This window comes from Nipponia nippon, unplaced genomic scaffold, assembly GCF_047370975.1.
Source record: "Nipponia nippon isolate SJK-2023a ecotype South Korea unplaced genomic scaffold, ASM4737097v1 scaffold_2, whole genome shotgun sequence".
Classification (NCBI taxonomy): Eukaryota; Metazoa; Chordata; class Aves; order Pelecaniformes; family Threskiornithidae; genus Nipponia; species Nipponia nippon.
Window position 1 is genome coordinate 3,131,888 of NW_028262336.1, and position 25,898 is coordinate 3,157,785.

A 25,898-nucleotide genomic window follows, 5' to 3' on the forward strand; every position below is an offset into this window, starting at 1 on the left:
CTCCTGCGTTATCCAGGGCTAAAGGAAGCAATCAAACAAGAATATTAAAAAACTTAATTATTTCCTTGCTTCGGTTTTTAACAGTGTATTGGCGAAGGATCCTTCACGTACACTCCTTTTTTTTGTGTGTGTTAGGTAATACTATTAGAGATGAGGATATCAGAAACATAGGTTCAGAAACCAACAGACAATGTCCTAAGTAGATTACTAGTAGGTTTAGACGATATTTATGTCATGTTTTGGAAAGAACAAAGGAATAAAGCAGAATGGATGCCAGCGAAAAATCCCCCAAAACTGCATGGACGATAATACATCCTTGAGATGATCTGGGAAATTACAAATCAGTAAATCTTACACCGGCACCTAGCAAATTTGTTTAAATTAAAATAAGAAATATAACAATAAAGAATTTAGTCTAAGCGTTATTCCCTAAAAAATAACAATAATTCCTCCCAAAAAGTTCATGTGATACTGATCTCTTGGTACTGCTTGGCCTTGTAAAAGGTCATGAAACTGGAAAACAATTTCCACAGTTGTCAAAAGGCTGCAGATAGTGTCCTTAACCAGGAAACGATGCAGAAACTGAAGAGACACAGAATGAGAGAAAATGCCTCCATTGATTAAAAATTACGGTAGGAAATAAAAGGGTATAATTAACTGTCAACAAACTGAAAAACTGAATTCTACCAGACTTCAAAAATTCCCGGTGGGATCTTCAAGAAATTGAAAAGCATTTAAAAAATGGGTGGGAGATAGGGGAGCACAGCCCATTTTCAGGAGTGGTTTTGACATTCTGAAGACAACGTCGCCAAAAGCAGTGGCACTTAGGCTGAAGTCACAATATTCCAGTGTACATCTGATAAAGTTTGATGTATTTCTTCATCTGTTAAAGAGCTAAAGAGTTAAAACATGTGACAAGGTCATTTGGTTTAGCGAGTTTAGCAAGGATTTTTAAACAAACCTAAACAAACTTGGTGAAAGAGCTAGATGATGGCCATGTGCAATGTTGACAAATTTAACGTAATTTCCACTAGAAGAAAAAATAAGTATAGTTGCTTATGTATATCAGGAGAATCTAAACTTACAGCAGGAATTCTAGGAAGAAATCTGTGAATCCCTATAACTAACTGCATATAGATTGTTGATGAGAGATCCTATATGCTTATGAGTTTGAAGCTGACATGAAGATTCACAGCTCAATTTCTCTTTAAAAGATAACTTTACAAGATTCTGTTGTTAAAAATAACCTGCCTAAATTTCCAGAATCACGTCTGAATAATAACTGCAATGAGCAGTGACAACAAGGCTCCAGGGCACATGTACTATGATTATATAACCATAGATTGACGAGAACTAAAAAAAAAAAAGACAGCATCATTTCCATGGACAGTATAAAAATACTTACTTAAATAACACTTTGATAGGGTTGTAGTTGCTCTCATAGTTGGTTGATGAATAAGAAATTTTCTAAATATGCATTTAAGGAAGTTTGTAAGTGAGAACCAAAAGGTTTCCCTATTTTTAAAAAATGAAAGATGCTTGCAGGAATCTGCTCCTCCCAAAAGGTTCTGCTGATTCTTCAAGCAGCTTGAAAATACTTAGTATCAAATTCTCAAACTATCTAGTTTTGGTAACCTTTTTTGGTATCATCCAAGATAGGTAATTATTTCACAAGCAGCTACATGAGCAGATTAAACTTGGTCTTCTATGTCTTTGATACCAGGCTTAACTTTATTCATAATAGCCATTCATAGCTTCATAGCATACGGACAGACTTTCCCTTATAACCATTGCTGGAAGAACAGATGATATTAGTTCTTTCTACTCCCTACCAAGGAAGAAGAAGAGAAAGCAAAAACGAGAAATATTGAATTGAAATTTGGAGCTATGGGCCCAGACAGGCAGTGTGAATTTAAGAGCTACTTTGGCACTACCAAATCTATTGGGTACTATTTGATCTTCCAGTGTAAAGTATTATTTTATGAAAAACTTGCATGAAACAAACACATGAAGTTATTATGAATGAGATATTCAATCTGTCTTGCTAAGACAACATGATCTACAAAAATAACTTTAGATGTTATAATTATTGCATCTAATCACTGTTCAAAGTAAAATTTACAAACAGTCCTTCAGCACAGACTGGAGTGCAAGATTCCTACTTCAAATTATGTGAATAAATCATTAGCCTATAAAGACACGGTTGTGCTTGCTATTCCCGCAAAATGGAACACTTTAAGGTGAAAAATACCTCAGAGGTATATACGGTCTGGTAGTAAAAATGTTGTTGTGTGTAATGGGATGTGTAGGTTTAAACTTTTTGCTGAGAAAATTGAACTGACACTCCCATATCTCAAGTCAGTACATCCACAGCACAAGTCAGTGGATACAGGACGAACACAAACTCTTAGAAGTAGCATCCACCAGTGCATTTTATGTTCAATCTGATCTTGTACACTTGCTCTGAGAAGGTCTGCCAGATCTTAATCCTGTGACACAGGTTGCTGGAGATGTGTCTAGCTGATTAATCATATTAGCGCTCTATCACGAGACAGATGCTGAGCTACCTGACCCTCTTAAAACTAAGGCACTACACAAACAAGACTTCAAAGCATCTGAAGAGGCTGGGCATTACCCAGGTTAGAAAACTCAGCAGAGATGTTCAGAAGTTCAGCTTCAGGTTCAAGTGCCTGAATTCCACTTAAATCTTGCTTAGGCGCTCCACTGCGGTTTGTGATATTACAGATTTCAGTGGGGCTGTTCTTGTGAGTAAAGCAATGGGCTCAGTCAGGTCTTAAGGCTTCGTGTGCTGTTATCTCCAAACAGTGGTTTTATAAGATTCCCTCCCTTAACTTCTTAATTCTCCATATAAGCAGATGTATCACTAAGAGTATACTCATACCTCTCAAGTGCTCACATGATTTCTTAACAAAACTATCTCGCACATAACTTGGATTACTTGATTCCTTCAGGGAGTAAATAAACAAACTCTCTCCCCTTGAATGAGAAGAAGATAAACAACCCTCACTAAACTGAAATCAGAGAACAAACGAGTCGTCTATAACATTAGAATAATGCAAAGAAAATATTCTGTAGTCTTAATGAATAAGTAACATGAGAAATTGCTCAAACCTTGCAGAGGACAAGGAATAGAAGGAAAAAATGAAAATGTGAAAGAATGGTGAATTTGTCAAATCATTTTGGCTTGAAAATATTGGGGAAAAAATGTTGACATGTACAACTCATAATTTATTAGAAGTTTAGTGGCTCCATTCATACCTGTTGGATAATTCTCAAAAACCAGGAAAGAAAGACAGTGCTATTTATGCCCTATTTATGTACTGGCGGTTAGGTTACTCTCCACAGTGGAATAAGACATAGATAAAGAATCTCTTCTCTGCATCACCTTGGAGTTGCTCCTGTCTTCTAGAAGCCTCTTATCAATACACTATAGGGAAACAAAAATTACCTTGCTTGCTTGGTTTCATGAATGGCACCTAAACACTTTTCACTCTAGCACTTCATTTTCTGTTTAAAAATAGCCAATATAAAACTTAATTTTTAATTTAATTTTTATCTAAGAGACTGCATTCTTGGGTTTCAAAATTATGTCCCTCTCATGAATTTGGCTAATAAGATAAAAAGCTATGCAAATAATCTACAGATTAGCATGTATGACGTCTGTAGAAGGAATATAGGACACTTTCCCTAACCAAATCACACATTTTAAATCATGTTCTTCAATAGATAAAGCATTGATGTATTGTGTTAGCCACTCCTTAGCTCTAAGAATTTAACTTCAATTGAAATCTCTCAAACTCTACAAATAAAGATTAATAAAACTGCTGTGAAAAGGAAAGCACTACTGTTATAATCTAATGGGAACTGGGGCAAACATCTATCCACAACTGAAATCAAGAAATTATTTGAACCCGTGAACTTACATGGTGCAAATAAGGAAAAAAAAAAAAACAATTGAAGATAATTACTTTGAAAGACTAGGTTGTAAATTCTCATCATAGGCTACCGGAGACTATATAGTTGTATAAAATTATTCACATGCATGCCTGCTACATGAATTTACTCAAATATTAGTATACTTCTACCACACATCTCATCAATTCATCTCATAATAAAAGCACAGTGCATTTGAAATTGGTGTGTCTCAGATCAGACCAGATACTTCAGTCAACCCTTATTTATTTACTGAAGCAGCTGAAATATGTAAATAAAATGTCATAGAGCTATCAATTTTGCATTGCAGAAAATATAGCTAAATAACAAAACAGAAACTCAAACTCCTCTAGAAGTCTTAGCATTTAAAATGCACCTGCTATAGCTGCTTAAAATCTAGCAGTGTAATGGGTGATTAGGGCTTTAGGTTTTTTGGAGCAATCACAAAAAAAAAAAATCAACCATAGTTCAAAAGAATCAAATTCCAATATTTCCTTCTTATGTTATCTGTGAGCATTTTTAGAGCTAATTTTGAATAGCAACATGTAAATATACCCAGAGACTTGCTAATATCTATTTAGTAAAATGCAAAAATCCCAGATACTGTTTAATAGAAATCACAGTTATTATCAATAATTAGAGACAAGATTGCAAAATCCTGCTTCTGCTCAAGTCAGCAGCCTTACAATGAAAGCACGTTAAGATCACTCAATTTCCAGTCATCATTGTTTGAAAACCACAAATGTTCAAATAAACAGTACTGCAGAATTTTCGGGAAGTGTACTGAGTCTGGCTGGGATGGAGCTAATTTTCTCCATGGCGGCCTGTATGGTGTTGTGTTTTGGATATGTGACTACAACAGTGTCGATAACACACCAGAGATTTTGCTATTGTGGAGCAGTGCTTGCACAGCGTTGAGTTTTTCTGTTTTACCGACTCTGCCCTCTCCGTCAGTAGGCTGGGGTACACAAGAGGTTGGGAGGGGACAGAGCCAGGACAGCCGACCCAAAGTGACCAAAGAGATACTCCATACCATACAACATCATGCTCAGCATGATGCTCACGGAAAGGAGGAGGAAGCAGGGATGTTTGTGGATACGGCATTTGTCTTCCCAAGTAACTAACGGTTCCACGTGCTGAGGCCCTGCTTTCCAGAAGTGGCTGCACATCTGCATGCTGATGGGAAGTAGTGAATGAATTCCTTATTTTGCTTTGCTTGCGGGCACAGCTTTGCTTCACTTATTAAACTCTCTTTATCTGAACTCATAAGTTTTCTCACTTTTGCTTTTCCAGTTCTCTCCCCCATCCTGTTGGGGGGAGTAAGTGAGTTGCTGTGTGCTGCTTAGCTCTTGGCTGGGTCAACCCACCACAAGAAAAAATCAAGGAAAGATACTAATGGCAAAATCTGGGATGTAATACCAAAGCAGCATGCCTATAAAGCAAACACTCATAGAGTGAGAAGGACAGAACACAAAGAAGGGACTCCTCTTTTATCAACACCCAGCATCACTGAGAGTTGGCTTGTTAAGTCCACCTCAGCTTACAAGTATTTTAGTACAATGTTAGCACAATGGCAGACAGAGCATTCTTTAATTAACGTGCACTATGTTTATTTATAGTTAGTCTTTAAAGTAGTTATTATGGATGGTTTTATTGTACTCGTCTCTGCATATCAACACGAAATCAGAAGAGGTACCCAGGACATTACTGTAACAAGACAGAGATAATTCAGAAGCCTGTCACAGTCATAATTTGCATTCCCTTACACTGTGGGGCTAGAGCAAGTATTTGAAAGGTACACTTTTCAGCAGAAAAGCATGTGTCTTTTGCCATATGATTTCAGCTACTGTGGCCATACACTTCCATTACCTTCTGCTGGTTTTAGTCAGCACTGACTAATCACAAAGGATTCACCTTGCCAAGAAAAAATAAGTAACTTTCTGCCCGTCACTGTTGGTTATCTTCCTGCTTCTAGTTATTTCTCCCCTGTCATATTATCACCTCTGATGCACCTAACCCATTAAAAGACACACTGAAGTTCCCAAAAACGTCAAATGAAAAGATACAACTGCCCATGTGCTTCACAAATAAAGTTGCTTTCCCAAACTACTGAAGCTGCCTTCCTGATATTTCACACTGAAGGCATGCTTCCTCTCTGATTTGGTTTCAGAGTCTCTTCGTTACTTTAAGAGGTGACTGGTAAATCTGGCATGACAGATCATGTCTGTATGACATTATGGAACGGGATACCAATATTGGTTGTTTACGATGTGGCCAGAGGATCATTCTTGGTTAGCAACTGAAAATTTACATATCTCCTTAGGAAAGACATTCATGCTGGTAAAGTGGATTTTAATTGAAAATAGGTAGATAAGACTCACCATCTCGCATCATTCATGGCTCCTTCCACAAGAAATCTCCAGGAACATTGTTTATATCTACATTATAATAGGAGCAGAAGTTTGTGCTGAGACTTCTCACATTTTCAGTTTACTTGTTCCAGGGGGTTTCATTCAAATTCCACATCTGGTTTGAACATTAGGCTGAGAGGGACTTATCCCACAAACCTTTGCTTACTAAGTTAAGCCTTATAGGGTATCTAGGGAGCACCACACTGGGCTTCAGTGTCTCTCTCACAGATGACATTAGTACTTCATTGACCATGAGATTGTCCATGCCACCACTGCCCAGACAAAGTCTTTCTTATTTCTTATTTTCTTGTTCCTGCTTGTACCAGTTCTGAGCAGCACAATGGTACCTGCTTCCTGGCCTACCTCCCCAGTACAAGTTTGGATGATATAATCTGTGACGTGCTTCAAAAGAGGAATGCAATTTAAACCTGCATCTGCAGAAGCTATGGTGGAAGTACATTTTAATAAGTCCATCCTCCTATACCTCCTCTTCTGTGGAAGAAGACAGGCAGAATGATTTTTTGGGAGTCCTTGCCACCATGATTGCTTCAGGTATGACCGTCTGGAGGTTCTGGTCCCAGAGAACAAGCTTGGATTTGTGGGACAGCATTATCCTCTGGATGTGAAATGATCAGCAGTTAATGCAAAACTTTTGGATGTGGAGCAGAATTGAAGAGGCCGTACTGCCTCTGCCGTAAGCTAGTACCATGACTTCATCATCCTTTCATGTAGTTTCAGAACTGTTTTCAAGAGTGTCAATCACCCAGCAGAGCCTTGCAGCTCCAACTCTTACTTTTTAGTTAGTAACCAGTTTGCAAAGAGTAAATACAGCAGTGGTGATCGATTGCCTCAGATACCATCCTTCAAACTATCTTCCTTCAAATAGTAATAGCAGGAGATACCAACAAAATCATCCAAGGTTTGATCTCTGTGGGTTCCTGAACTATGAAGGGGAGAGCCAGTTCATGGAGTCCACGTTTCCATCTAACGCACAACTCAGGGTTGCTATAACTACCCAAACCTCATGAACTACCACCTCATGCTATGCAAGCCTTGGCAGCCCACCATTGTAGACTTATAAGCATCTTAACAGGCTTCACCAGAAGTCATGATGTCTGCACCTTACCTAACTCTGGCCTAAGAGCTGATGAAGACTAATGTCTTATTTACCATCAGCGATAGGATCTTTAACACTGTTTGGGTGCTTGTCTACACCATAATAGGTGTTGCATAATCTCCGTGTTGCTGGGACAGGAATAGTAAGGACCAGTTCTTTTTGAAGCACTACCTCCCACGTTCTGCAAATGATGCAGGCACTGAGGATGGTACTCACGTACATGCTACTTTGCAAGCTTATTGAGGAGGGCTATGAACTTACTGTGTGTCCAGGAGGGGACTGAGTGAGTCGGTAGACATGTGCTCAGGTGGTGATGACTTCTACATACTAATTTCTAAACTAAACTTTGACCTCCTTCACACCAACACTAAAAAGGAATAGGCTCCTAAAATTTCTAGGTCATTTCCTTTCCCTGCGCACCCTCTGGATGAGGAGATTGATGCTATGCTTACATTCTTTGATGCCCCCAAAGACTTGGTTTCTTCAGCTATTCACTTTCTCATAGCTCTTGATCCACAACCTCTTTTGGACAAGCTTGGTTTCTTCAGTGATGCTCTTTTTTGATTCTTCCTTCTGTACTCATGTGTGGCTTTGAATGCTACATCCGAAGCACTCAGGAAACATCTTAGTTCTTGACTCAGTTTCCTTAGAAAAATATGTCATTCAGAGGCTGCTTTGCACAGGTCAGGAGAAAGGTGGAGATTGAAAGAATATTGCTTGTTCGCTGCTACTAAGAAAAGACAGGTCAGGGCTGAGGAATAGAAACATAAGAACTATGAGAATTGGAGCAAAACTAGGTCACAGTTAGGGAACGAGAGACTGAGCTGGCCATGGATGAGGGAAAAGAACCTCATCAAGGAAATCAGATAAGAGAAAAGAAGCTCTTCAAGGAAACCTTTCCCTCCCCCTCTCCTGAATGAGATCATAGTTTCTGTTTTGTCCATCTCCCCATTTTTCAGACCTCAGGAAAAATTATGCCTTTCTCCTATACCTACACCTAAGCTTTTGGTTGAAATAGTGTGCAACTATGTCTGTCCCATCTCATACTGAACCACCAACATGTGGTTCACGTTCCTTGCTGCGGAAGATCCTCACAGGCGGATCTCTTTGGTTCCAGAAACTTCCAAAGATCTACATTGGCATGCCCCATGCAGAGACAATTATTCATAGTCATTGTACCCTTTCTACCTCATAACAGGCATTCAACCCTCCACAGCTCCCTTTTGTCCGTGGCCTCCCTCCATAAAGAACGTATGTGCAAGAAAGGCACCTAACTTTAAGAAGTCGTCAAGAATTGAAATTGAATGAGAGCCTGTAGCTAAACAGAAATAGGTCTCTCTTCACAACACAAAAAGAATCCCAGTCTATGTATGTACCGATGTACTTTGGGTTTGCTTTTTTGCTAGATAGTAATTTTCCTAAGTTATTTGGAGAAATATAATTTCTCTCTCCCACGAAGAGTATTCACTAGATAAAAGCAAAAGAAGACAAGAGTCAAAATAAATAAGTGCATAGTATGACTACAAATTTCTGTGTTTTAAAGGATGCTTGCCAAATTAAGGTCATGGATATTTGTCTAAAAAAGATAATTAGCAGACTGAAAGGGAGGGCGAATGGATGTGCATTACTTCCTTTGCATGACAGCATTTCTGTTGATGACAAGGTTTTGATCAAAAAAGGTAGGGAAAGCTCTAATGCTCACACAAAGTCTAATTAAGACACATCACTTCTTTGAAATGGTTGACTATCCCCGCTAGTCATCATTTCAATATCACAGTAAGCTTTTTATATTATTAAACTGAATAAAATTATTGAAACAAACATCCAAATAGCATTTTTTTCAGATAGTGATCAAAATGCAGTCATCAGCTCCAATTAAAATGCTGCCAGATCCATCCACCTCTCTGCCATTTTTATGTGCATCTCCAAATATATGAAAATCTGTTTTTTCTTAGTAGATTTGTTTGCAGATGTCAGATTCCATTTTTACCTCCTGGATAAACACCAACTGAAAGTGAAGGAAGCTCAGTACATTTAACTGTAACATATTTAACCTGCTTACTAAAAAAGCATGAAAGAGGCTTGGGAGATCAATGGACGCAATTTATGCATACGTGTATTATATGCAGAGACCTAATATGTATACCTATATGAGTACACATGTAACCAGATGCATAGTAATCTCAGTATAGATTTAAAATTCCCCAAATTCTGGTTCTGTCAGATTTATCATACAGGTAAATTTGATTATTTTTACATCTTTTATAATTTTTTTTCTTGTAGATTGACAATAAATTCATTTCTGTAATAACCTATTTAGGCATCTATGCATATAAAAATACATATATGTATGTGTTGATTCCCAGGGGGATTTTTAACAGAATTTATGTTAGGAGTACTGACTTTCAGTGAGGTTTGTGTTCCTGAATCACTCAAGTGCTCTGGAAAAATCCCAAATATATTCCACAATGAGATGAAGATGAAATGCATCAATGATTCTTCCAAGTCAAATAACAGAACTTTGGTTTTATGATCTTGTCTGTGCTTCCCCCATTCCATCTGCCCAATAAATCACATAGAGTAAACAGCATGGAACACAGTTGGCTTATTTTAAGGATAAAGATCTACTGAAACCTTGTTTAGATTAAGAGACAGCAGTTCTAAGGACAGTAAATCTGTCACACTTTATATTTAGATATTAAGCCATCCTTCTTACAGACCAAAACCTCAAGTTATAATCTCTTCTTTTCTTTTAAAGTACATCCAACCTGATGTCAAACATTCTTTACCACACTTCCTTTAACTACTGTAAAATTCCATGCCTCCTCAGAACTCTGCAGGCAATTACTTAATCAGTGCTATTTGTTTTCTTTGCCTGATTTTTTTCTAAAGCACACAAACAGCCTCAGTTTTACTTCCCAGTAATACAGTCTCTCTGTGTGCATCAGCTGCTCAGGATCCATGCTATAGCTAGGGCTATCTTGGGTTTAGATTTCACCTTCCCCTTTACTTGGGATAGTAACTCTGGAATCAAATATATGATTATTGGCTGTTTCACAGGAAGAACCGAGATAATCTTACAGAATCATATAACTATTTAGGTTGGAAAAGACCCTTAAGATCATCGAGTCCAACCATTAGCTTATCATTACCAAGCCCACCACTAAACCATGTGCTAAGCGCCACGTCTACCCGTCTTTTAAATACCTCCAGGGATGGAGACTCAACCACTGCCCTGGGCAGCCTGTGCCAGTGCTTGACAACCCTTTCGGTGAAGAAATTGTTCCTAATATCCAACCTAAACCTCCCCTGGCGCAGCTTGAGGCCGTTTCCTCTCGTCCTATCGCTTGTTACTTGGGAGAAGAGACCGACCCCCACCTCGCTACAGCCTCCTTTCAGGCAGTTGCAGAGAGCGATGAGGGCTCCCCTCAGCCTCCTCTTCTCCAGGCTGAGCACCCCCAGCTCCCTCAGCCGCTCCTCCTCAGCCTTGTGCTCCATCCCCTGCCCCAGCCTCGCTGCCCTGCTCTGGCCACGCTCCAGCACCTCCATGGCCTTCTTGGGGTGAGGGGCCCAACACTTGAACACAGGATTCAAGGTGCGGCCTCACCAGTGCCGAGTACAGGGGCACTATCACCTCCTTGGTCCTGCTGGCCACACTATTTCTGATACAAGCCAGGATGCTGTTGGCCTTCTTGGCCATCTTGAAGCCATGTTTTGTTTTTTACAAAATGTACCTATTAAAATAAGTATTGCTGTACTGTATTTGATAATAAAAAATCACCCTTGCTATCAAAGCATGGGAAGAAACACATAAAACAGGGCAGAAAAATTATTCCAAATATGAGCCAAAAGCAGAATCTCTCTGAGCAGAGCCTGTAAATTTTTTGTGATTTGCAGATGGCTTTACATCAAGAAGATTTTTTAAATGTAAGCAAAAGGTAGCTTATCTTCCATACCACTCAAAATTGAAAGGCTATTTCTACATTTTGTAGCAAAGTTAATAGACAACTGCATTCTGCCATAGCTGGATTTCTGTGATGCAATTTCACACAGTAAGACAAGTCAAGCTAATAATCTCTTCCATACTGCCAAAATTTCTATTTCTCCTCTGTCCAGTCCCCACTATGCACTCCTTCCAGCTTCCTTGTGCATCAGTCTGACTAGCACCAGAGGTAAACACCAGATAATTCAGTTCACTGATCTGACAAAAAAGTAACACAGTAAAAAATAACTAGTTTTTTGCCAGGTTAGTGAATTGGCTTGCTTACAGAAATATCTGATCAGGGTCGGAGCAAGGAAAGTGTCAGGACCATGCAGCTAAGCGAAACCACTTCCACTTTCATGTGCTAGTGAGTCAGAATAATTTTGTTTGCTTAGGTATAAAATGGCTACTATATTGTCTGATAACACTGGAATACAGCAAGCTGTTACGTCTATTAGAAAGGCCTTGCATGTGTTGCGGATGGCTTACTTTTTTGCTCAAGCAACAAACAGTGAAAATGAAGATTTGCATGCCCCATAACCTGCATCCATGACAACATGAAGCCCATAAGTCTAAAGAATACAAATTAATTACAACAACAGACAACACTAAAACATGTCCAAAGACATATTACTAATTTAAGCCCGTTTGATGATGGATAAGCTTTCAGTGGTGTGGAGACCATTCTGGACCCAGTAGGTTGTTTTCTTTGCACTGGATTTAAGACAAAAACTTTCTCTCATTTCTTAATAAGCAAAGATGATAATAGCTATAAAAGAGTCTCTTTCAGAATTTCTTACTGCAGCTGACCACCAAATAATCAGCAGCTCAATACAAAAATATGTAGATGCTCTATTCTATATGTTTGAAGTAGGTGGCTGTACTGGCTAAGCACATCTTTGATATGATGGAAGAAGTCCAAAGGAAAGGACTCAGTGACTCCAGGAAGTACCTATAATGAATTTTAACAAGCATTCGTGAGCTGAATAAATGACAATATAGAAATATGCATCCTGAAATCTGAGACCAACATGCCACTTCTTCAGATCTGATACTGGAACAATCATGGCTAACAACAGTGATTTTAATCTATTTATTCAGATGAGAATGTGACAAACCCCCCGACTTTTTCCTCTGAAATGAGGAAAAGACTTAAGTCTAATGAAGTCTCTTAATTTCTCACCCCCTTGTATGGCGATACAGAATCTTCTCTGATAGTAACCAGAGACTGCACACGTCGTTTTCTTGTGTGTAATGTCAGAAGGTCCTCCAGACTGGGACTAGAGAAGAAGGATATGGGAACTATAAGAAAAGGAATTCAATTTCATAGCCCCTCTTCATCTGAATGTGTTTGCCTGAAGCAAGGATAGTCCAGGTAGAGTGGTATCAAGCAATGATCTGAGCAATGATCAAAGGTATGGGAGCTGAGAACAGGCTTCAAATAGGAAAAAAGTGCTCAGAGGGGAAATTAAATTTGCTGTGTTTAGGACAAAGGAAAAGAATGACCAGATGGCATAGCAATTGTTTCAAGAGTGGATTTTTTGCCCTTTATTTGTAGATTTTGTTAGCTTGTGTTGGTAATAGGAAGATACTCTTTCACTGATGATCTGCAGCACACTCTCATTCTGTGGGCTGGAGCACAGCTGTCCCTGTGAGGATCCAGGATCCAGCCGTCATCAGTGTCGGTAAAACCTACGTTGTTGTTTCAAGTTCCTTGAGAATCCCACAGAGGCTGCTAGGACCAGTAGAGCATAGCAACAGCAATTCCCATTGCTATAGAAGCTATAGCAGTTGCACCTAAAGCAGCCTGAAAAGAAATCTAGGAGAAGACAAATTGGCTGTCATACCAAAATGAACTTTCATTTATCTCTGTACTCCAATGGCAACTTAGGAATACCATACTCTATTTCAGGCCAATTTAGCATAGTCAATTTCAGAACTGCTGCTGGATCACTTGAAATGATCACCTGAAGGCGTGATGTTAAACATTAATTCATAACACAGAGGCACACGCTTCATTTTCTTTGGAAACAGCTTGTCTTTCGAGACCTGTTAACTTGTGACCAATAGAAATACAAACACTTTGTGAATCTCTTAGAAAGACAGGGAAGCAACAAGACCATTATGTGACTTACACTGGTCACAGGAAAACTTGTTCTACATCATTACGTGAATACTAAACATAAATCCTCTCATGCTATGCCTTTGTGTTGCCCAGCACAACAGAGTATGATCCAAACTAGGCCCCTTTGGTGCTACCAATAAATAAACAAATAAATAATTGGGTGCATTTCTCTGATGGTAGCCAAATAATTTGTCCTTTCATTCCATCCACTGTACTGTTTAGATGCACCAGCCAAACACAACATATGCGTGGAAGGAATTCTGTCTTTCTATGTGTTACCTAACATATTCATGGCAGAATGAAACGGTGTGGCTCTGTTAAAAAGTATTTTTACAGGATACTGTGTAAGACTCAGAGCCATCAAAATCTATACTTTTTTCAGTTTGCTTAAAAAAATTCCATTATGAATTGTATTTTCAGATGTAATACTAAATCTGTTACAGCTTGGACTTGAATTTTATTGCTTGATTTCAACAATTACAAATGGTTGCAGCAAGACTGGCTTAAATAAGTGGTGTTCCGTGTGTGGTCCCAGGCCCTGTTTCACTGATCACTGTTCAGCCTTGTGTACAAATGCAAAGTTATTAGTTCACAACGAGGCTTTTTAGGCAATAGGTTCTGTGAACCTTTGAAGGCCAACTGGAGAGGCCTTAGTTAAAATGAATAAAGTAGTACTTCCTTTTATGGCACCCTGTATTCAAAGCACAGCTTCTATTAACTCAGTGCTTAATTAAGCAAACCAGGCTCTGTGTGCCTAAGCTGAGAAGGCTGGATCGTTGGGCCGAGGCCAACTGTGTGAGATTCAACAAGGCTCAGTGCTGAGTCCTGCACTGGGGTCACAACAACCCCAGGCAACGCTACAGGCTGGGGGAGGAGTGGCTGGAGAGCTGTCTGGCGGAAAAGGACCCGGGGGTGCTGGTCGACAGCCGGCTGAAGGTGAGCCAGCAGTGTGCTCAGGTGGCCAAGAGGGCCAATGGCATCCTGGCTTGCATCAGGAATAGTGTGGCCAGCAGGACCAGGGAGGTGATAGTGCCCCTGTACTCGGCACTGGTGAGGCCGCACCTCGAGTACCGTGTTCAGTTTTGGGCCCCTCACTACAAGAAGGACATCGAGGTGCTGGAGCGTGGCCAGAGCAGGGCAACAAAGTTGATGAACGGTCTGGAGCACAAGTCTTATGAGGAGCGGCTGAGGGAGCCAGGGTGGTTTAGTCTGGAGAAGAGGAGGCTGAGGGGAGACCTTATCACTCTCTACAACTGCCTGAAAGGAGGTTGTAGCAAGGTGGGGGTCAGTGTCTTCTCCCTAGTAACGAGTGATAGGACGAGAGGAAATGGCCTCAAGCTGCGCCAGGGGAGGTTTAGGTTGGCTATTAGGAAAAACTTCTTCACCGAGAGGGTGGTCAAGCATTGGGACAGGCTGCTCAGGGAAGTGGTTGAGTCTCCATCCCTGGAGGTATTTAAAGAACGGATAGATGTGGTGCTCGAGGACATGGTATAGATGGACTTGGCAGTGTTAAGTTAACGGTTGGACTCGATGATCTTAAGGGTCTTTTCCAACCTTGACGATTCTGATTTTATGATTCTATGATTTATGTTAGGACATTACATCTCTCTCTCAAAAAAAAAAATCAAAATCCCTGCTAATCTTGATGCTCTTGTTTGATTCAGATACTAGGACCAGTAGAAAATTTTCTGTCAATGAGGTAGGGGTTTGCTAGCAAAACTGGAGAAGAGATATTAAAGGGAAGGGTGCTTTGAAAAACAACCTTTATAATCCATTTCCATAGAAGATGATATATAGAGAGTTCTATATAAGGTTAGAGATATAGCTGATTTTCCACTGCATGTTGCATTCCTGTGGCAGGGGACATGCAAGTTTTACTTAATTCTACATGAACCCGTATTAATTCAGGCTCTGTAACTGCATTTTTCTCAAAGGAGGGATTTATAATGGTATAGGGTGCCTAGCCAGTAACAGCACTGCTCCTACAAAAGCCAGGTTGCTGAGATGGAAAGAAGAGATGGGCTCAAGAGTCAATCTTCTGCAAGGTCTTCTTCCTACATCTACATTACCCACGAAATTCCCAATACCCCCTCTCATAGAAGGTATCAGTGAAGTTTCCAGAGACAAAACTCCAGCTTTCTAACCTTGCATACCTCCTAAAAGAAGAAAGCATGACTACTAGACTCGCACTTTCCGAGAAGTGCACAAATTCAAGAGGATTTTCCTCTTTGTAATTGAAGAGAATATATTCAGTCTACTTCATACAGGTAAATACTAAGAGCAGAACTACCAAAGCAAAGCTTGTCGCATAACTAGAGGTTTAGTTGAGTCTTGTGAGAAGTTCTGGATCAGATAGAAAATGAGGCTTATGAAAATGCAGCTGTTCAGAACAAGAGCACTCAAAAATGGAGGAAACAAAGTTTTAGTCATGTTACATGAAGCACAGACTGGTTCTCCAGGAGAATAATTTTCTTTACGTTATAACCTGCCTTTGGGTTCATTGGGTATATAGTTACTTTGGGAACAATGGCAGAAAAAAAACAGAAAAAGATTAGATTGGTATTTTATACAGCATTGTCCCCTAATTTAAATCCAGAATTTATTTAGCTACAAAAAGGTTGTAAAAAAATATTGGTTTATTACTTCCGTATCCTGTAACTTTTAAACCTTCCTGTAACATTCTTTCTTCTTTTTTTCCTTACTTTATGTGTATTTTCACCAAACTGGAATACATTCGAACCATGACAAAGTAAGAAAATTATGCAGAGAAACATTTTGAAATACACCACATTTAAATATTCTCCTCAGATTTTTTTTTTAAATCAAAGTTCTCAAATTTTCATTACATTTATATTCAATTTATTCTGTGTAGACTTCTAACTTAAAATTCTTACTGCATAAAAATACACATAAAGTGCTGGCACTGATGTACCTTTATAATTAATGAAGAGAAACAGGCACTTTTAGAGTGCTTCATCTCCTCCTCCAGGAAGAGATGAATTCTACCCTAAAATCACTTATTTCCCACCATTCACTTGGAAGAGTCTAAACAGTATCTCATACATAGATATCTACAGTGAAGATGTCTACAGGTGGCTAGCTGCATTGCAGCAATGAATCTATTTATTGCTGGCACAACGTTCACAACTTGGCTTATTATCACTTTGTAGTCTACCTTTACATACTGAAAAGTGTCTACTTTTCATGCTGAAAAAAACAAAAATTAATTCTGCTTTATATTAACCAATATATGCCAAAACCATACGCCAAAAACGCAATAAAAATTTTTCTTTGGACACCTTGAAGACCTAATGGTAATTCCTCAACAGCACATGCTTTTCCAGTGCACCTAAGTAAAGCAAAATGAAGTAGAATGTAACAACATAAACTGTAACCTTACCTGAGTGCTTGTAGAAGATGATTCACATCACTGTATTACAAATACATAGAAATGGTGTAAATTCGGAATGAGAAAGGATACATTCGTATGGCTCCTGTTCTTGTTCCAATTGCCAGAATTTTCTGAACTGGGTCAAAGGCTAAGGCAGTGGGTAGGTAAGGAAAACCATGGCGAACCGTCTGAAATAAAACAAATGAGCAAAGTGACTGCACTGTAACCACAGGTGACAGCATACATTGCTTATGTTATGCATATAGGAAGAGAATCTGTATTTTTCTATATGTTGCAGTATTTGCAATACATTTCAAGAAAAGTATTTAAAAAGACACAGTATTTTGAATACAGAGGTGAATTTCATTCATGCCAATTTCTAGATACGCTCTTTACTCAGTAATATTTTAAATGGTTTTGTTGTAACAAAGTAGATTGCAAAGTATATGCCAATATACATCTCGTACGTATTGCTTATATGGTATACTGAAAGATAACCTCAATATGCAAGGCAGCTGAACTGTAAATTGGAAAAAAAAAAAAAAAGACATGTAATATGCTTTTAAAACACAGTCACAAATAACCTCAGCCTCAACAGAAAGAAATGGAACATGTCCAGGGGAAGAGATCCAATAAACCAATAAACTGAACTGAGTCTACGAGGTAAAAATCCTTAATATCAATTTAAAAAACCAAAGATGCCAGAGAAGATGTTCTCAAAATGAGCAACTGAACCACTCATCCTTTCTTAACCTTTACTTACAATACTATGCTTTTAATTCTAATTTTTGCAGAGATACCTTGGGGAATAAAGGAACCAAGCATGACGCAACGCATCCTTCAGTTTGAAGACTGCCTCAAATAATATTTTAAGTTATCTTAACCTGGAGGTTATGACCAATATGACCTGCCTGATTCTTATGAGGAAGAATCTGATGAGGGAGAACTTTAACATAAGAAAAAGATTGAAAATAACTAGACTAGACTATACAAATACACATAAAAATGAACTGTAATTCATTTTGTGTGTGTGACTGCTTTCCTAAAATTGGGTAACAAATAATATCTTTTTTTAGTATAATAATAATAATATTTTATAATATTTAATATCATATTAAACTCTAGGATTGACTCTTTTTTTAGTATATGGTTAGGATTGGAGAGGAAGTGCTTTGAACTGAATGAAATTTAACTTTTTAAGATATTTTTTTCTTCCTCATGAACTGTGTTTGCTGAAGCATTCAGCAGTCCCTATGGAACAACCTGAACAAAAGGGATTCCTTAATTGCCGACCTGTTGAGTAAAAGGCAGCTGATGATTTCAACAGCTGTATCACTCCAACTCTTCCATTACAGCTGGAAACACTTGAAGTGATATTCACAATTAGTTTGGGAACAACCAAATGTCTGTTTTCCTTAAAAAAAAAGTCTTACTCATCTCACATCTTAATTATTGCTGATAAGGGATGTCTTTTAAAAGAATGTCTAAGTATTAGTTTCTAGACTGCAAAAATCCAGAAACATATGCTACTTCAGTAAGCTGTAGAAAAGTAACTCACTTTTTATGTTAATGTAGACATTTACCAAAGATCTCCACAACTCTTCCATTTGTTTGGTTTTTTTTTTTTTTTTAACCTTCTCATCTTCTCAAGTGGTAGGATTACTCAAATATAAAATTTTTTATTTCAACATCTAAGCTGGAACTAGACTTACATACTATAAAAATGGTTTTACCTCTCATGTCACAAAAACATCAGGAAATATGAATTGTAGTATTTTCTAGTGTGTTGAATGTTTGGCCTAATTGCATGACTAATTTTCTATTATATTTGAGCTCTAGGTATTCTTGTGAATAAATGTTCATCCCTATCTGAAAAAACCATATATTTCACAAATAATCTTTTTTATTAATAATTTTTAGAAATCCTCTCTATAATAAAGTTTGAATTTCTAGCAATTCCAGTCACAGTAAGTTTTTCTGATGTTTAGCTATGACTGGAGCTTTCAGGACTGTTTTTTAGATCTGAGAATGTAAACATCAATATTTTTAAATACTTATTTACATTCTTGCCTATCTATTTAGCATCTGCTTTGTATTTTCAGTATTTCTGCAATCTACAGTCAGACTTTTCATTTGCAAATTTTAATTTGGTCCTGTTACTGAAACAGAACTATGTTTTAGAAGCACAGTGATGTACATCTTTGCAGGATCATGGTTCCGTACAAATTCTTGAACTCTAGGACTGACTGAAAAGTGTTATTTCTCTTTTGCAGCCATTTTCCAAATTTGAGTAGTTACACTAATTCCAATCGGGAAGTTCTTGTGAATGCAAAAGTCTGCCATTTGTAGAATAAAAAAATATTGTTGAAGTCTATTGAGCCTCCAAGGAAATGACAATTTTCAAGTAAAATATTTGTATTTATTAGGACTCTAAATAAAGGACAAAACCAGTCTGGAAGGAGAGCCAAGCTATATTGTACACAGTTAAGGCAGAAAAATATAACTTTATGATTGAGATTTTGGCACGAATTAGAGCAGCCTCAGAAGTGATTCTGAAGATCAAGCCTATTCAACAGAAGAACAGGGACAAGCTGTAACGCTTCAGACCCCCAGACTCTTCTCCTCACCCTCAGTCCAACAACCCTTCTGTTTCCAAGGACTGTGAGAAAAATCAACATGAAAAGCTAGCATTAAAAGTAGATTTTTCAATTTCGTACTGATAAAGCCAGTGTGAGCATATGTGTAAGAATGAGTAATGATTCTAGAACTGTGCCTGGGCTTCCTTACAGCATTTCATAATACAGGTGAAGAAGAGGGGAAGGCCACAAAATTAACTTGATCCTAGGGAGATAAAAAAAAAAAACCTATGTTCCTACTTAATCTGAGTTGTGTTTAGTAGATCGAAACTATCAATGGTGAGCAGAAAACACAAAACAAAGTAGATTTGTTTTCCAGAATTAAACTGTCTCAATAGCAGACAAAAGCAGAAAAAAAGTATCCTAAAACAACAGTCTGTTCAATATAGGACCTACCTACCCCGAATGGCCTAAGAAAGAAGGTGCCAAAAAAAAAAAAAAAAAAAGAAAAAAGAAAAAAAGAAAAAAAGAGAGAAAGAGAGAGAGAGAAAGCAGACAGCAGATGGAGCCAGGACTGCTTTTCTCCACATTATCCAGCTTTCTTTTATGTCTCTTTTCTGGCATGCTGTCTCTAGAGGCAGTCTGTGCTCCCTAGGACATACAGTTTATGTGCAGTATTTGAAATAATTTATTGGAAACAGAACAATTACAAATGCAGCTACAATTTCCACATAAATCTTTGTTCAGCTTTGTTATTCTCCTTTAAATTCTCTTTTACATCATTTTAAGTGAATATTCTTGTGGTGAATTGCATGTATATATCATTAAAGTAATCTTTACACAACCAATTTACCTAAATGAATATAGGAAATCGATTATTTGGGCTTGCCAGTATTCTACCAATTAACATTTTAATATGCTGTACAGAACATAACAATCTTGCTGTCTAAGATACCATGATATATTTCATTAGCTGAAAAAAGAAAACCACACTAGTAATAATACGCAATATCCAATATAATTGTTCACGTGGTCTGTAATGCAATTTTTCAGTATAAGATTTTTTCTTAACTTTTGTTATATGGTAGTTTTCTTTAGATTGCAGAGACACCATTTTTTTCAAAGTGATTTTTATATTCTCTAAACAACTCCAGAAAATACAGGACTAAACTCAATTTTAAACTATATCAATTATAATAACAGGGTATATAGTCAAAACTGTTCCTGCTAATTTGCATAAGCATAAAATCTGTAGCTTTTCTACTAATATTTTACAGGTACCCTTATTTGTGTAACATCTGACAGCAAAACCAATTTACTTAGGTAAACATTTTTTGAGAAAATCGCTATCTGTTAAAATTGAACTATGTAGTCTAAGCCTGTGACTCAAGATGTAGAACCTACTTCCAAATTGCGGCCAACATGCCACATGCAAAAGTCTCACTGAAGCAAGTAATTTATTGGTTTATGGAATCGAGGATGAAGTGTTGACTGAAACTTATATAGCCTCTTACTCAGCTATGTAAGACATTAAAAAATGTCAATGATTACAGCTCTCACCGAGGTTGTAGTGGTGAAAATGGGTGCTTATAAAGATGAGCTGCCATGCATTATATCACTATAAGACCATGACATCCCTCATTTATAAGCTTCTGTGCCTGGAATCTCTGATTGATAAGACTGCTCCCTGCTCAGGAAAGATGGAAAGAGGACAAGGTATGAGTAGGCTTCCAACCTAAGAACACGATACAGGAGTGACACATTTTTTATTAGTTAAATTTTCATTTTTCAAAGGAATATTTTTTGTAAAAATCCCAGTTTAGCTAAAACTTTCCAAAATTTCAAACTCAAGCCATGGATTCCATTTAGCTCTTACCCTACATTAGGAGCCAGGGCTTCTGAGTATGTTCACAAGATATTCTAAAAACTACCTATTTTTTTTTCTCTTAGATGAAGATACCCATAGATTGTTCTTTTACTCTGTGTAAAGCTAGAAACAGTCATATGGAAAAAGCCATCTACAAAAGGGACTCTGGAGCTACAGACCGGGAAGGCTGATTTCTGTCCCCAGCAAGATGGTAAAATAAAGACTAACTGAGGAGATGGATAAAGATCACCTGCAGAAGCCAGCAGAGTTTCTACAATGGAAAATCCTGTCTGACTAGTTTTCTCTAATTCTATGAAGCTGTCAGCATGCATGTAAATAAAGGGGATATGAATATATTTAAGTTTCCCAAAAGCCTTCCAATAACATTCCACAGTAATGTTATTAGACAAAGTTGTCAGGGGACTGAAGACAAGTTTTTTTGTGGACTGAAAGCTGGTTAGATAACAGGAAACGAAGGATAGGGTCTAATGGATTTTTACGACGGAGAAAACTCAGAAGTAGGGTACCCCATGGATGGGTGCTTGGACGAATTTTATTCATCATCTTCAATGATCTATAAAAGGTAGTGAACACTGAAATCTCCTTTGGACAGTGAAATCCAGTACTGATGGTGACCAACTCCTGAAAGACCTCATTAGCCTGAATAAATGGGCAAGAAGGTGATAAATGAGCTTCAATGTGGATAAACATAAGCTAAGGCATCTAGAGGAAAAAAAAGAATCTTAACTAGGCTTACACAACGCTGAATTTGGAACTAGCTTTACAACTCAGGAAAGTGATTTTGCAGGCACGGCAGGCACGAAGTCTTCGGTTTAATGTGCAGCAGCAACCCAAAAAAACAAGTAATGTTGGACATCATCAGGAAGAGCATAGAGAATAACACAAAAGGCATCATATAAAACTTCTGTGAGCCCATCACTTGAGTACTGTATGCAGCTCTGGTCTCCACACCTGAAGACATAGTCAAGTCAGAGCTGATCCAGGGAAGGCAACTCATGCTCAAGGTGATGGACACAAGCCTTATCAGGAAAGACTAAAAGTGCTGCAACTTCATTTTGGAGAGGAGAAGGCTGTGGGGGGATGAGACTGTGATTTACAGAATCAAGAGAGTGGGTAAGCTAAATGCAGAACTGTTATTCAGCAAAACCACAGAGCCACTCAAAGCAAGTGAAAGATTAGTTTAAAACAGAAAAAAAGAAAACACTTTTTTTACACAACAGGTAATGAACTTCTGAAGCTTGCCAGCATAGGAGATTGTGAAGGCTGACAGTTATCAGCAGGTTCAAAAAGGCATTAGACATATTCATGGACATTATTGATAAATGGATTCTAAAAGGACTGGCTAAGGATACACACTCCGACATCTCCAATCCAGTGATGGTGGATGATGGGAGATTAGAAAGGGAATGGACTGCAGAAAGTGATTTAACTTATTACTCTCCCTAAATGACATATTCCACTGCCACTGTCAGAGACTGACTGCTGGGCGATATGGACCTTTGGTTTGTCCGAGCAGGGTACTTGTTACGAGCTTATTATCTTCACCAGCAGCAGTGCATGTGAGAGAGGGAGGAAAAGGAGATCGGTACTGGTGGAGAAAGGCACATTAGACAAAAAACATGGAAAATGCAGGTACGCAAGCAAAAAAGAGAAGTGTTACTGAAAAAGGGAATACGGGGGGCAGGAAGAAAAGATATGCACAGGAAAATCAGATTAGTAAAAATGTTTCGTAATATTTACGTAGACAACTTCTGGCATAGAAGAACAATACTTTCAGCAACAGGCAAATTTGTTTTATCTTTTCGTTTTCAAATTAGAAAACTTACTTTGTTATAAAAGGTCACTTAATAAACTATGGTAGAGTTTTGAGAAAATTTCTGTCCTGGGCATAAAGTAGACTTCAAACACAACCTGAAATTTTAACAGTTTAGTTTCACAAATTTTATATGCTGATAATTATATTTGTATGAAAAAAACAGAGAGATATATTGGAGTATTTGAAATAAACTGACTTCTACATTATACATTTTTGTACTATGAACATCTGAAACCTTTTTTCCTTTGAAAGCAGCTTAATGTACTTCAAAAAATTGAAACATAAGGTTGCAAAAAACAGTATCAAGTCTATATTTTTAATATGTATTGTTTTCACTCTACTATTTTTAAAAAGTCTATATGCCTGTTTTTTGAAACGTACTAGTTCTACCACATATTACATAATTTTTCAATTTCCTCATATTGCTTGGCCCTGAAAAAGAAAGTACATCCAAAGGCACCTTTCAGATAATTAGTTTAAAAAATAAATAACTAAAATGAAGAAGAAATCTTGCAGTCCTCGCTAAAGTTCTTCTTTTCATGACAAAAATCTCTGCAGAAACTTCAGAAATGTATTTTTCCACTGTCATTTTCAGTTTTGCAAACTGGATGTCAAAGACTATCAAATAAGGATGGTCCTATTCGCATATGATTCATATTGATACAAATGGCCACGTTAAGTGAACCACAGGGGAAAAATAAGGCCTTCTGAATCTCAAAAAGCATTCTCCTCATGCTTGTGCTTTGAAGTACACTGTAGTGTATCAAAAATACAAAATTAATATAATTCAGACCAAAAAATCCACAAATAAATAAAATGACATTGATCCCTGAACTGCATTATTCCCAGTTCACAGCACAGGTGAGGCTGGAAGGGAACTCTGCAGACTGTCTAGTCCAACCCCCCCTGCTCAAAGCAGAGTGGTTGGATTTTAATCTTACTTGTTTGATCAATTTAAATCAGTGTTGTTGTGGCCAAGCAACCGTTTGACAACTACGCCATCTTGCCACATCTACCACAGCACCAAGTTACAGCATAGTAACTTAATAAAATAAGTTACAGGGTAATACACAAATATAATCATCCCAAAGTAGGTATTATTCCCTTTGGAGAAATCCTAAGTTCAAGAGAAGATATTGTATGCAAAATTATTTCATCTCTTCCCTTCCCATTCTTTCTAAAAGAACACTACCAAGTTTAAAAAAAAAAAAAAAGACAAATATACAAAAAGGGAGGAAAATGGAGAACGCAATAGGAATTACATCCATTCTTCAGTAAATATGCTATAATGGACTTCCCATTCTTGCCATTTAAACTGGTAAGAAGAAATAGGGCATCAACCTATAGAAAAATGCCATGAACTTTAATAAAACTGTATTTGGCCTTGGCTTTAATGTAAAATAATAAAAAAAAAAAACCCAACCCTAAACCACTGCTTTCAAAGCTCAATTTGGCCTTCCTACTTAAGCAAGACTTCTGTCCAAACAGAGAATCATTATAGTCAAAGTAATTAAAATAGTAGTTCATATTGATTTTGTTGTTGTTGCATCATTTAACCATATCGCTCTAGAACTTGAAATAGTTTGATTCAGAATATCATCTGTCTGATGAAGGTATGCTTTATGGGTATTTACAAGAATTGTAAAATCATTCAACGTATCTGATAGCCCTGAAAGGAAAATATTGTCTTCACTATGACTGTGGATGCAGACACTAACATAATTTCATAACTTCAATGAGAAAAAAATAAATCTGTTTTTGTTAAAGTTACACCAGACCAACACAGCAATAACTAATTAATTTTGCATGTCTTCTCATTTTTGGATTTTCTGGAACTTTGCTACTTTAGGCTGATTATGTCCTGTTCTGTTATGGCTGATTGGGCTTACTGTTCTGAAGTAGATGTTTTGTTTGCTGCTTTCAGAATATTTTAATAAAAAAAAAAAAAATCAGCCATATTGGGGAATTAAAAAAAAATTTGCAAGAAAATTCCACACTACTACAACAGAAGAAAATTTTGCTACTATGATAAAGCTCTTGAAGGGGTTTTTTAGGGTTTGGGTTTTTTTAAAAGCTATAGAAACACAGTGTTAAAACCCAGCTTTGATATAATCTGTGTTATTGGTGTATTCCTGTGGAAATCTTTTATTTTGCAACATAATTGGGCATTCCTGTATACAAATGCTATTACTAGATTCCATTACTAGCATTTACAACATTGTTTACTATTTATTACTAACACATAATTAATCTTCTCCTACCTTCTTTCTGTATGCATATTGTATGCAATTTGAGGACTTTTTTTCTGATGTTGAATCAAGAATTTAATCTGGAGATACTGGCCAGCATCTCATCTCACATACGGCGAAGATACATTCCAAATGAAATGGAGATGTTTTGTGGCAGCTTTTGCCCTCTCACAGCAGTGAAATCCAGCAGATCTTGCACACTGCTATCCCCTGCTGCACTGCCCATAATGCTACCAAGAGCACAGCTCACAGACACAAGTGAAGACACTATATCCAAAGATTATAAGAATCAGATCTCTGTTTACATAACCACATGCCAGTTTTCCTGCCTTTGTCTCATTCGGTGAGCATTTCAAAATACATGTAGGGACAAACAATGAATAAACTAG

General features: G+C 37.6%; 1 protein-coding gene across 11 annotated transcripts in view; it reads right to left on the reverse strand.

Moving 5' to 3' along the window:
* Positions 1 to 25,898, reverse strand: part of STXBP5L (syntaxin binding protein 5L) — a 207,158-nt gene that overhangs the window by 171,585 nt on the left and 9,675 nt on the right. For all 11 annotated transcript variants that reach the window (XM_087756440.1, XM_087756444.1, XM_087756441.1 and 8 more), the window contains exon 2: positions 17,071 to 17,168. In XM_087756440.1, coding sequence (XP_087612566.1) covers positions 17,071 to 17,168 — 98 coding nt within the window. The remainder of the gene's footprint in view (positions 1 to 17,070; positions 17,169 to 25,898) is intronic.